The 12,405-nt window shown below is 38.6% G+C and overlaps 2 protein-coding genes across 2 annotated transcripts; both read left to right on the top strand.

The window, feature by feature from the left end:
• The first annotated feature begins 486 nt into the window (after positions 1 to 486).
• Positions 487 to 2,330, top strand: LOC141331735 (uncharacterized). Its single transcript, XM_073836765.1, has one exon. The coding sequence runs from the start codon at positions 487 to 489 to the stop codon at positions 2,098 to 2,100; it is 1,614 nt and encodes a 537-aa protein (XP_073692866.1). The 3' UTR covers positions 2,101 to 2,330.
• Positions 2,331 to 5,006: 2,676 nt separating this feature from the next.
• On the top strand, positions 5,007 to 7,013 carry LOC141331734 (uncharacterized). Its single transcript, XM_073836764.1, has 2 exons — positions 5,007 to 5,054; positions 5,397 to 7,013. The coding sequence occupies exons 1-2, from the start codon at positions 5,007 to 5,009 to the stop codon at positions 7,011 to 7,013; spliced, it is 1,665 nt and encodes a 554-aa protein (XP_073692865.1).
• The last annotated feature ends 5,392 nt before the right edge of the window (positions 7,014 to 12,405 follow it).

The raw sequence follows: 12,405 nt of genomic DNA, 5'->3' as shown, positions 1-12,405 counted from the left end.
CCATGTCAAAGTCTGTCCGGCCCTGATGGCCGCAGGTTCCAATGTGTGTGCAAAGTTTCAAGAGTTTTCGTGTATGTTAAGGCCCCCGAAATCCCCCAAAACATTGAAAAAAAAAAAAAAATAATAATAATAATAATAATAATAATAATCCTTAGAAAAACAATAGGGCCTTCGCCCTTTTGGGCTCGGGCCCTAATAATAATAATAATAAACGAAGCAGATCCAATAGGGTCCTCACACCATCGGTGCTCGGGCCCTAAAAATAGTAAGAGTATATTAGTAGCTATGATATTTTAAATTCAGCTCCAGTCTCAAAGACTTTCCTATTGACTGTCCTGAGCTATGACGTCACATGTGACAAAATAACGTCTAAATAAGTCTTGTGAAAAAAAAAGTATGAATAAATGTTTACACTACCCATAACCTCACTTAAAGTGACTGTTTTTTGATGGGCATTTAATTCTTGCTACACAAATTTTAAGAAATATGTCTCCAACTGCATTTTACAGAAAGCCAAAGCTTCCACCACTCAGACCCTCTCTGATTCACGAAGGTCCTCCAAACCGATACCGTCTACATACAGAAAGGAAGAATCTTGATGATAATGGAAAAGTCAGAAAATGGACTTATGGAGAAAAAGATGACAGTAAACCACACAAAATTGTTCTGCTGGTGGGAGAGACTGGCGCCGGTAAGACGACTCTCATCAACACCATGGTCAACTTCTTACTAGGAATTAAGTTTGAGGATCAAAAGTGGTATGAAATCACAGAAGAAGCAGCTGGAGATCAATCAGAATCACAAACCTCTGAAATCACCATGTATGAGGTCTTTTCTGTAAAGAGTCCCATATCGCTCACCATCATTGATACTCCAGGTTACGGAGACACTAGAGGACTAGAAAAAGATCTGGAAGTTGCTGAGAATTTATCTGCACTTTTTCAAAGCAAACATGGAGTGTGTGAAGTCGATGCTGTGTGTTTTGTGATTCAAGCGGCCAAGAATCGTCTCTCAGACAGACAGCATTACATTATCAGTTCAATTCTGTCTTTGTTTGGAAAAGACATTGTGAACAACATTGTGTTTTTAATCACACATTCTGATGGTCTGCCACCCCAAAATGTCCTCAATGGCATCAAAAAAGCTAGAATCCCCTGTAAACGAGACGCAAACGACCAACCTGTTTATTTCTTGTTCAACAACAGGCAAACTGAAGACCGTCACACTAAGGAACGTCTTATTCGTGCTCAAAGAAACGCCTGGGAAGACAGCTTGGAAGGTATGAAGCAATTCCTTCAGTCTCTGAATGAAATTAACAGAAGAAGTTTGGAGTTGACTTCAGATGTCCTGATAGAACGCATTCAGTTTGAAGCATCCATCTGCAATTTACAGCTGCGAATTCAAGAGAAGGAGCTGAAGATATCTGAAAAACGTCAAATTCAAGAGGCAATGATACAAAACAAGGAAAAGATTGAGGAGTGCAAAAACTTCACGATTAAAGTCAAAAAGACAATCAAAGAAAAAGTGCCTATTCAGAGCAACTCATGGAAGAACAGGAAGGCGACGACCTGCACCATCTGTCAGGAAAACTGTCATGAGTATGACTGCTGGTGGGTTTCTGATCCCAGCAAATGTGAAGTCATGAAAAAGGGCTACTGCACCGTGTGCACCGGGAAGTGTCATCACAGCAAACACCTCAAAGAAAACAAGAAATACGTCATTAAAATTTCGAATGTCATGATGGAGTTTGACTCTATCAAAAAGGAATATGAAAAAGCACAAGAACAGTCAAGGATATATTCGGTTTTAATGGAACATCTTGACAAAGATCTGAAGGAGATTGAGGACCAAAAGTCAGATCTTCTGTCCGAAGCTTACAAGACCATCAAGCATCTGTCTCAGATCGCATTGAAACCAGACTCTGCCTTCACTCTTCAGCATCTCGACTTCTTCATTCCCAGAGTGAGGGAGGCTGGGAAAGAAGACTGGGTCCAAGAGCTGGAGGAAATGAGGAGAAAAGCTGTAGCTGATGAAGCCAATAAAGATGCTCTGAGTTATCTTAAAGCTGGTATGGCAAAACTTTTCATGACTGGGAAATGATTGAATCAAGTAGAATGAACAATAAAAGTAGAAGACTGCTGTTTACAATGAGAAATCATTGCAGCTGACTGTCCGTATACAGGTGCTTTTGCAGAACGTCTACAAACCAGAGGATGCTTTTCCATCCCCTTGTTGCATCATACAAATCTAATTTCTAATCTGTTTTCGTTTTTCTAATATGAAAGTATACTTTTCTTAAAATATGAAATTGCAACATTACATTTTGAAACATCATATTTTGTACTACTGCATATAGTGAGTATTATGTTTGCATTGTTGTTTATACTCCGTTACCTTCTCATGGCAATTAAAGAAAAGTGTGAAAAAGCTGTCTTTAAATTGGCCCATTTACTCTCTCAATGTGGTGTAAAAAGTCATACTAAATGCACACTGACATGGACTACTACAGAAACACTACAAATTAAAAAGATGTTTTATGAATAATAGAGTAACCTAATGAATAAACTTGTAATGTTTTCAGGTGGAAGCAGAATAGTTATCATTGAACTTACTGTAAACTAATGAGGTGAGGTGGATAAATGCAAGCAGAGTATTGACAAAATGTGAAACACAGGGCTAAAGCAAACTAGGAGACAACAAGGAGCATCTACAGGGAAACAACATATGACAAAGAAGCACTCAAACACAGGGGTATATCAACCCACTCTTAGAAATAAAGGTGCTTTAAAAGGTTCTTCACAGTGATGCCATAGCAACCTTTTTTTTTTTTTTTTTGCCACAAACGTTTGTGAAGCAGAAAGGTTCTTCAGATGTTAAAGGTTCTTAATAGAACATTTTAGACAAAAAAGGTTATTCTATGGCATCATGAAGCACCTTTATTTAGAAGAAGGTTAACAAGGGGGTGGAGCTGATCAATTACTAGGGAAACTAACAAGGGAAAACCACGACAACAAACAAAGTGGGCAAAGGAACAAGGGAAAACCGGAACTAAACAAGGAAATGAACAAAGAAACAATGGGGAACAAACACAAGACAGGGGAACACAGATATGCCAAATGTCTCGGTGGCATCAAAATGAGTTGGATTAAATGATCAAACCTACTGTAGTACATGCAAATAAAAAGTTCAATACATTATGAAAAAAAAAATAAATAAATAAATAAAATAAAAAAAACGGAAAATTAGTTAAAATGAAAATTATTTTCAGGGCAGATGAAACACTCAGGGTCTATTTGCATTCACAAACAAAGCTCTGGTCCCTGATGCTGATTGGTGATCAGTTACTGTTAAAACTGTTCAGTGTAAATTGAAGGATGAAGGATGATTAAACCCCTGCAGGCGTTATGTTGCGTCATTCACCTTAAATTTTGAGGCCACGCCCTTTCCTGTCAAACAAAGCCTGCGGGAGATACATTGATGTAGTGCTGGCAAGATAAAGCTTCATGAAGTTTTAAAGCATCCAGCCAGATGTGTTGAAAAGTGGTTCATTTCTCAAGGCTTTGAATACACCTGCTGATTGACCCAAATAAGCTACAGGAAAAAGTGTGACAGCACAAAAATGTGCTCTACATAGTTTAAAAAAAAGATTAATTAAACACATTAACACATGTAATATAAATAAATAAATTAATTAATTAATTATAAGTTTTTATGTTCAGTGTTGTTTTATAATGTTTTGTAATTTTGTAACTAGGCAGTGCTTTTGTTGAACAGAGGGAAATGATGGAGTTATATATGTGAATAATGTCGACTGTACAGAAGGCAGTAGAAGCAGAAGTTTAAAAACAATATTTCTTCCACTGTCTTCAGGCTGAGTCGATTTCGCCAAAAATGAACCCTTTCTTGAAGCACTGCATTCAAACAAGGCTTCGAACGTCACCAGTCACGTCACTTCACTGAAACGATACAAGCCTCGATACGGAGCTCCATCTGGAAATACCCAAGATTCTTGACACAAGCTTCGAAGCCATGTTATCAGGTGTAACATCACTACTGTTGATGTGTGTAAAAGTCCACAGTTTGTAAATATATAGAGGGAATAGTATTTAAAAGTTTTCTTTTTTCTGGTATGGTACGTACTATGTCCTTTATTTATAATGAAGAAAAGGCTAATTGTTGAATAAGGCAATTGAGTACTAACTATGTATTGTTTCACAGGTAGGCTAAATAAAACCAGTCCGCTCAAATTCCTTTTAATCATGTGACAGAATAAACTGGTACTACTTGAAAAAAAAAAGACAGAGCAGGAAAGACGTTTCTATTAATATCCTCTTCCTTGAGAAGGACTCAAGAGCTTTGTTATGAGAGCACCTCAACGATATGGTCTAAAATGGTGTAAGTATTATAAATACTTCTCTCAGGAAAAAAACAACAACAACAACAACAACAACAAAAACTTTAAGAACTAACTTTTTGAAAAGCTAAATGCACTATTCTTCTTGTAAAATATATATTGTTGTAGTCTAAACTTTCTTGCTTTCATTCTTTCGCTTAAGCAAGTTTGTTGAGCTGAAGCTGAATTGATATCTATGCGGTGTTTCTCAACAGACCAAATCATAAACAGTATAAATGTGTTTTTGTGTGTATATATATATATATATATATATATATATATATATATATATATATAGTCCACTTTTAACAGATACATTTCCGCTAGTAAATGAATCTTAAAGATTTAAGCAATGTGTGGACAATTACACAAATGTGACTAAGAAAGGAAACAGAATTCTACATAAAATAAATGTTATTTTGAGTAATGTCTGTGTTTTCTTGTACATACAGTGATAGTCAGTGGAGTCCAATGTTGTTTGGTTTTCAACTCTTTTCAAATATATTTTCTGTTTCCACAGAAGAAATGAAGTCATACAAGACTGAACTGACATGAGAGTGACCAAAGGATAACGTACATCTTTGAGTGAACTGTTCCTTTACCCCTAGTAACAATGGAATTACACAATGAACACCGTCGGCACCAAAGCATAGATGAACCTGTGAATTTGCAGTAAGAGACTGTTCTTATATATTACTTGCTTCAGGGGATAATAGTTTTTAAAAAGCCCAGCCAGGCTAGTCTTTAAAAAAAAAAAAAAGGGCATTATTGTGTAAAGGCTAGCCCAGCCTGAGGTAAACTGTTGATCTTTAAAAACCTATTACAACCTACAATACTATATCCAGAGGGAATTCCTGTTTTGAAACGTTTCTATGAATTACTTTAGTATTTTCATGTTTAAAAAAATACAAATTAAATGGTTTACATTTTACCTGATAACAAAATGTCTGTATTTTTGATTTAGTATAAGATTCTCAGTACACAAATATTTCTAAATAATTAGCATCTATTTGCATTATCCAGAAAGCCAAAGCCTCTACCACGCAGACTATCTCTGATTCATGAAGGTCCTCCAAAACGATACCGACTACATACAGTGAGAAAAGCGCTTGATGAATATGGAAAAGTCCGAAAATGGACTTTTGGGTCAAAAGACACCAGAAACCTTAACAAAATTGTTCTGCTGGTGGGAGAGACTGGCGCTGGCAAGACGACTCTCATCAACACCATGGTCAACTACTTACTAGGAGTGAAGTTTGAAGAAGAAATATGGTATGAAATCACAGAAGCAGCAACCAGAGATCAAACAGAATCACAAACCTCTGAAATCACCATGTATGAGGTCTTTCCTGTAAACTGTCCCATATCATTCACCATCATTGATACTCCAGGTTACGGAGACACTAGAGGACTGGACAAAGATCTGGAAGTTGCTGAGAATTTATCTACTCTGTTTCAGAGCAATGATGGAGTTCGTGAAGTCGATGCCGTGTGTTTTGTGACTCAAGCGGCTAAGAATCGTCTCTCAGACAGACAACATTACATTATCAGTTCAATTCTGTCTTTGTTTGGGAAAGACATTGTGAACAACATTGTGTTTTTAATCACACACTCTGATGGTATGCAACCCAAAAACGTCCTTGGTGCCATAAATAAAGCTAAAATCCCCTGCAGACGAGACAAAAGTGGCCAACCTGTTTATTTCTTGTTCAACAATCAGCAGGCTGAAGCCCGTCACAATGAGAGACGTTACCTTCGTGCTCAAAGAGAAGCATGGAAAAACAGCATGGAAGAGATGAAGCATTTCCTTGAGTCTCTGAATGACATGAACAAAAGAAGTTTAGAGTTGACTTCAGATGTAATGATAGAACGCATTCGATTTGAAGCATACATCAACAACTTAGAGCTGCGAGTTCACGAGAAGGAGCTGAAAAAGGCTGAAAAACTTCAGATTCTGGAGGCAATGAGAGAAAACAGGGAAAAGATTGAGGAGAATAGAAATTTTATCATTAGCATCAGAAAGACAGTTAAAATGAAGGTTCCCATTGAGAGCAAATCATGGAAGCACAGGAAGGCGACGACCTGCACCGTATGTGAGGAAAACTGTCATGAGTTTGACTGCTGGTGGGCTTCTGATCCCAGAAAATGTGAAGTCATGAAAAACAGCTACTGCACAGTGTGCACAAACAAGTGTCACCACAGCAAACACATCAAAGAAAACAAGAAATATGTCCTCAGATCCTCAAGCATGACAATAGAATATGACTCTGTTAAAAAGGAATATGAAAAAGCCCAAGAACAAACCAAGAGGTGTTCAGTAATAATGGGTGATATTGACAAAGATCTGAAGGAGATTGAGGACCAAAAGTCAGATCTTCTGTCTGAAGCTTACCAGACCATCAATCATCTGTCTCAGATCGCATTAAAACCAGACTCTGCCTTCACTCTTCAGCATCTCGACTTTTTCATCCCCAGAGTGAGGGAGGCTGGGAAAGAAAACTGGGTGCGAGAGCTGGAGGAAATGAGGAGAAAAGCTGTAACTGATGAAGCCAATAAAGATGCTCTGAGTTATCTTAAAGCTGGTCTGGCAAAACTTTTCCTAACTGAGAGTGAACAATGAAAGTAGAAGACTGATGCTTATGAGAAATCAGTCTTTAACATTTTTGTTTCACAATAAAAATATGCACTTTTCTTAAAAATATGACATAACGTCAAAATTTGATACCTTGCATTTTGTACTATTACATATGATAAGTATTATGTTTATATTGTTGTATACTGTGTTACATTCTTATGGCATTAAAATTAAAAAGGACATTTTATTTGAATTGGCTTGTTTACTCTCTCGATATACTGTAAAAAATCATGCTAAACGCAAACTGACATGAACAACTACAGAAATACTGCAGAGAATATGCAGCATATGCTTATTAAATTACTGAAAACTAATTAAAGGACAAACACACAGATTATAGATATGCCAAACTCTTCACTGATTAACCATTAACATCAGTTGGATTATGATAAAAATGTATGATAGTAACAATGAAAGTAGTGCAAATAAAAAGTTTCATGCATTATGAAGGACAATACAAATTAGTTTAAATGAAAATTATTTTGACAGTAGACAAAAATACTTTGATATGTAATACAATATGTACAGGAAGTGAAAAAAGATAAAGAGAAATACCCGGACCAATTGTCGATCTGGAGTCCTATGAAAAGTAGAAGAGCACACTTGTCATTTTAGACTTGGCTTCAGCATAAAGAAAAAGGGATCATTTTGAATCTGGCTACACAGAAACTAAATGCAAGATTAAAGAGGTGCCCTCACAAATTCCAACTGTGGAAAATTTGCAAATGCAAGTGTTTAGCATGCTAGCAAAAACCAGGTACTGGCCGATACATCTTGATAAGGAATCACAAATCCTAATGACATTCCACACCCCTTTTGGCAGATAGTGCAGGAGACACTCGCCATTTGGCCTCAGTGTGTCTCAGAACCAGAGTTGGAAAGTAACGAATCACATTTACTCGCGCTACTGTAATTGAGTAGGTTTTTTGTTTACTTCTACTTTTTAAAGTAACTTTTAAATTTTGTAATTTTATTTTTACTTAAGTACGTTTTGATTTAAGTATTGTACTTAACTACATTTTAAATAGTATCCATTACTGAGTAAAAATAAATAAATAAATAAATAAATAAATAAATAAAATAATAATAATTAAAAAAAAAATGTGCGTGGAGGGAAGGAGGGGATCAGGCACCGGAAACTGCTGATTGCTTGACGAGCGGGAGAACAAACGCAGCGCGTTAACTCAAGAAAGATGGAGACAAACAAGACACAGTTTTGCAGAGTTACATCTCTCGGCTGCGTGCATAAAGCAAACCGTCGCGCTAATGTAAAGGTAATAACAAACTTGCGCGTGCCTAATGTATAACACTCGTGTATATCACAGTCGTACACTGGGCATGCATAAGTCCGCTATTGATTCACAAACTATGCACGATCTCGGGGCTCTGATCCCTATCGTATTTTTGTGTGAAATTTCAAAACATTTACCTAGTTGTCCAAATAATTGTCCTGTGAGTGTTGTATAATGGATGCTCACCCATAGAAGAGGAGTGAGGCTCAGTGTTCACTGATCCCGTCTTTGTCAAACCTTCACATCGAAACATTAAAAAAGTACTCTGAAGTTGTAAAGAATGTCTGAAGTAAGGAATTCAGGAGCTTTAAATCTGTATATTTAATTTTAAAAAGTACAAATTTTTTTTTTCAAAGGTTTTCTTTAAAGGTTATAAGGTATATTTAAAGTTTTAATTTAAAGTTCACGAGTTTGCCCTTACATCTAATCTGCTTGACCATGTAGAAAGCATATTTTGGCGTGCTGTCCTGGGGGAGGGCTCCGGGCCCGGAATACAGGCCGAACCCAGAGAACTCCCCCTATCCCTAGTATGGGATAAAAACAGATTAGAAGTGGGGAATTGGGGTGGAGGAGGGATGCCAAGAAACTATCACAGGACGGAGGTAAGAAGGTGGTCTGTTTATATACGTGTTGTGCTGGTTAGGATGATTGGGTAAACGAATTACACCTGTGCCGAATTGGTTGATTATCTGATCGTGCTCCTCCCGAACCTTGTTTATAAAACATAATTTCATGTGTTTGCCCTTACATCTAATCTGCTTGAGCATGTAGAAAGCATATTTTGGCGTGCTGTCCTGTGGGAGGGGCTCCGGGCCCGGAATACAGGCCGAACCCACAGAACTCCCCAAATGAAGCTTTTATGCATATAGGAGAGCCACCGTGGAGGTAAATTTTATGGTCTCCCCCCAAAATATGAGTAAGAGTTCAAATTTGAGAAAAAGAAAAAGAAGAGCAGGGCAGCAGGGAAGGCCCATGCAGTGCTTGACGGGAGCTGCGGCTCGCAGCATTGGACTGGCGAGCTCTACATACCGCTAGAGAGGAGCACGATAGCCGATATCAAGTGAGGGACTGCTGTTTCCGAAGAGAGCTGCGGCTTTGCTGCACCGGAAGGGAGAGTTACTCTTGCAGCTAAATGCGAGGCACGGTTCGATGTGTCAGATAAAGGGCTCCCGCTGCTTCCGAAGGAAGGGGGAGCCTCGTACGACGCTGAAATGGGTGAGAAAATACGGCGATTGATGGAGGGACTCTTGCTGCTTCCGAAGGGAGCTGCGGCTCTGTTGCACCGGAAGGGAGAGTCAAGTCAAGTCACCTTTATTTATATAGCGCTTTTTACAATACAGATTGTGTCAAAGCAACTGCACAGTATTTAAACAGCACCATAGTGTGTAAGTAACGCATTATTGTAACAATCAATTTTCAGTTAAAGTCAGTTCATCAATGAATTCAGTGATATCATCATTCAGTTCAGTTCAAATAGTATACGATATAGGAATTCGGCTACGCAAAGTGCAATTACCGAACAAGTCATCACACTTCAAAGATTCCTTTGTCCTGGCTAGTTGCCATTAGATTCTGCAAAGAGTGAAGCCTTCTTCAACTTTGTGTACCCCAAACTTCATTTGCGGCCTGTTTAAAATCTCAGGACTCTAACAGTTCGTTGCTTTTTGCTATTGGCTTGTGCCATTGCTTTTCGCCATTGCCTTTCGCCGTCGCTTTTGGTCTTTCGCCTGCCGTGGTTTGAGTGCTTTTCACCTGCGCTCGCCCGCTGGACCAAGCACGCGATGGTGCCATCAAAACTCTACAGAACAAACTGAAAACTTTGCGACTGCCAAACTCTTCAAAGTCTCGCAACGCAGAAGAGCTCTGAGCGCGTCAAACCGCGTAACCAGGCAACCGAAGACCGGCTTCGAAGGATCTCCCAAAGACGTCATCGACCAGCAACCGACCAGAACTTTAGCTCAGACAAGCCCCCGGAATCCCCATTCCCGGCACAAACGCAAGTAAACAAGGTCTCGCATTCTTGCTGAAATCTGGTGCGATATCATTTAAGTTATATCTCTGCTTTTGTGGTTTCTAAGGTTGTGATTTAAGAACTAGTAGCAGATACTAGAACATTTGGGGTTCTCTTCAATTCAGTAATTTCTCATCTCCGGAACTGTATGAATGTAAGTGTGAATGTGTGTGTGTTTGTGTTTTAGTAGATTCTTAGAGTCTTAGAGTAGTCAATAAATCAGTGTTTCATTAAAAGAAGTGTCTTGAATTTTATGTTCACAAAAGTTCTATCTGTATTTAGATCCAAGCTGCCTCAGCTTTAAAATTTCCTAACGTAGTATTTTGGTTTATTTGTGATCTTGGCCAGGAGCATAATATAAAACTTTTTGAGTTGATACAGTATACTGAATTGCCTACTTCGCTGGACGAATGGTCAAGAAGTGTAATCTATTAATTCTGAATCAATTTAATCAAGTTTCGAATCTATCGATTCGATTCATTATTTGAATCATTATAAATTTGAGCTAAAAATCCCTACAATGATATCGCTGGAAAGTGTCCCCAACTAAGCAAGCCAGAGGTGACACCGGCAAGGAACCAAAACTCCACAGGTGACAGAGATGGAGAAAAAAACCTTGGGAGAAACCAGGCTCAGTCGTGGGACCAGTTCTCCTCTGGCCAGACCAAACAACAGTTTGTACCAATGTCCGATTGTAGAGAACTCATCAGGATCCCGTGAGTGTAGCACCGATGGCCGTCAAGGTTGGCGAGGTCTTTATTGATGATCCGCCTTTGGAGCTCATCCGGCTATTGAAGTCATCTCCAGGTGGTGATCCATGATCTAAGCTGGGTACGGACTGGATCTGGGGCACAGGAGTGACCATCTGATCTGGATACAGGCTGGGTCTGGTGGCTACGGTGACCTCGGAATAAGAATGAAACAGACTAATATTAGCGTAGATGCCATTCTTTTTACGATGCAGAGAGTGCATCAGGTGTTATGGGAGGTGTTTTCGGTTCCGGTTGACCTAATTAATGCAGCCTAACAATCCTTTAACGGATTTGAATTATAGGAATGTGTTAATGTTTTTATGTGTAAGCCAGGTTAAAGAGATGTGTCTTTAATCTAGATTTAAACTGACAGATTGTGTCTGCCTCCCGAACAGTGTTAGGTAGATTGTTCCAGAGTTTAGGCGTTAGATAAGAAAATGATCTGCCGCCCGCAGTTGATTTTGATATTCTAGGTATTATCAAATTGCCAGAATTTTGAGAACGCAGCGGGCGTGAGGGACTATAATACGATAGGAGCTCGCTCAAGTACTGAGGAGCTAAACCATTGAGGGCTTTATAAGTAATTAGCAAGATTTTAAAATCTATACAATGTTTTATAGGGAGCCAATGCAGTGCTGACAGAACCGGGCTAATATGGTCATACTTTCTGGTTCTAGTAAGAACTCTAGCTGCTGCATTTTGGACCAGCTGGAGTTTGTTTATTAAGCGTGCAGAACAACCACCCAATAAAGCATTACAATAATCTATCCTTGAGGTCATGAACGCATGAATTAATGTTTCAGCATTTGACATTGATAGCATAGGTCGCAATTTCGATATATTTTTAAGATGGAAAAATGCGGTTTTGCAGATGCTAGAAATGTGGCTTTCAAAGGAGAGATTGCTATCGAATAGGACGCCTAGGTTCCTAACTGATGATGACGAATTTACAGAGCAGCCATCTAGTATTAGATTGTGTTTTAGGTTATTACTTGTAGGGGTTTTAGGTCCAATAATTAATACCTCTGTTTTTTCAGAATTTAACAGTAAGAAGTTACTCGCCATCCAGTTTTTAATATCAGCTATGCATTCTGTTAGTTTTTCTAATGGATATGTTTTGCCAGGCTGCGAAGAAATATAGAGCTGAGTATCATCAGCGTAACAATGAAAGCTAACACCATGTTTCCTGATGATATCTCCAAAGGGTAACATGTAAAGCGTAAAAAGTAATGGCCCTAGTACTGAGCCTTGAGGTACTCCATACTGCACTTGCGATCTAAATGATACCTCTTCATTTATTGCCACAAGAGTCACGGCTCCCT

Source organism: Garra rufa, chromosome 3, assembly GCF_049309525.1.
Source record: "Garra rufa chromosome 3, GarRuf1.0, whole genome shotgun sequence".
In the NCBI taxonomy this organism is placed as follows: domain Eukaryota; kingdom Metazoa; phylum Chordata; class Actinopteri; order Cypriniformes; family Cyprinidae; genus Garra; species Garra rufa.
This window is presented reverse-complemented; position numbering and strand designations above follow the sequence as displayed.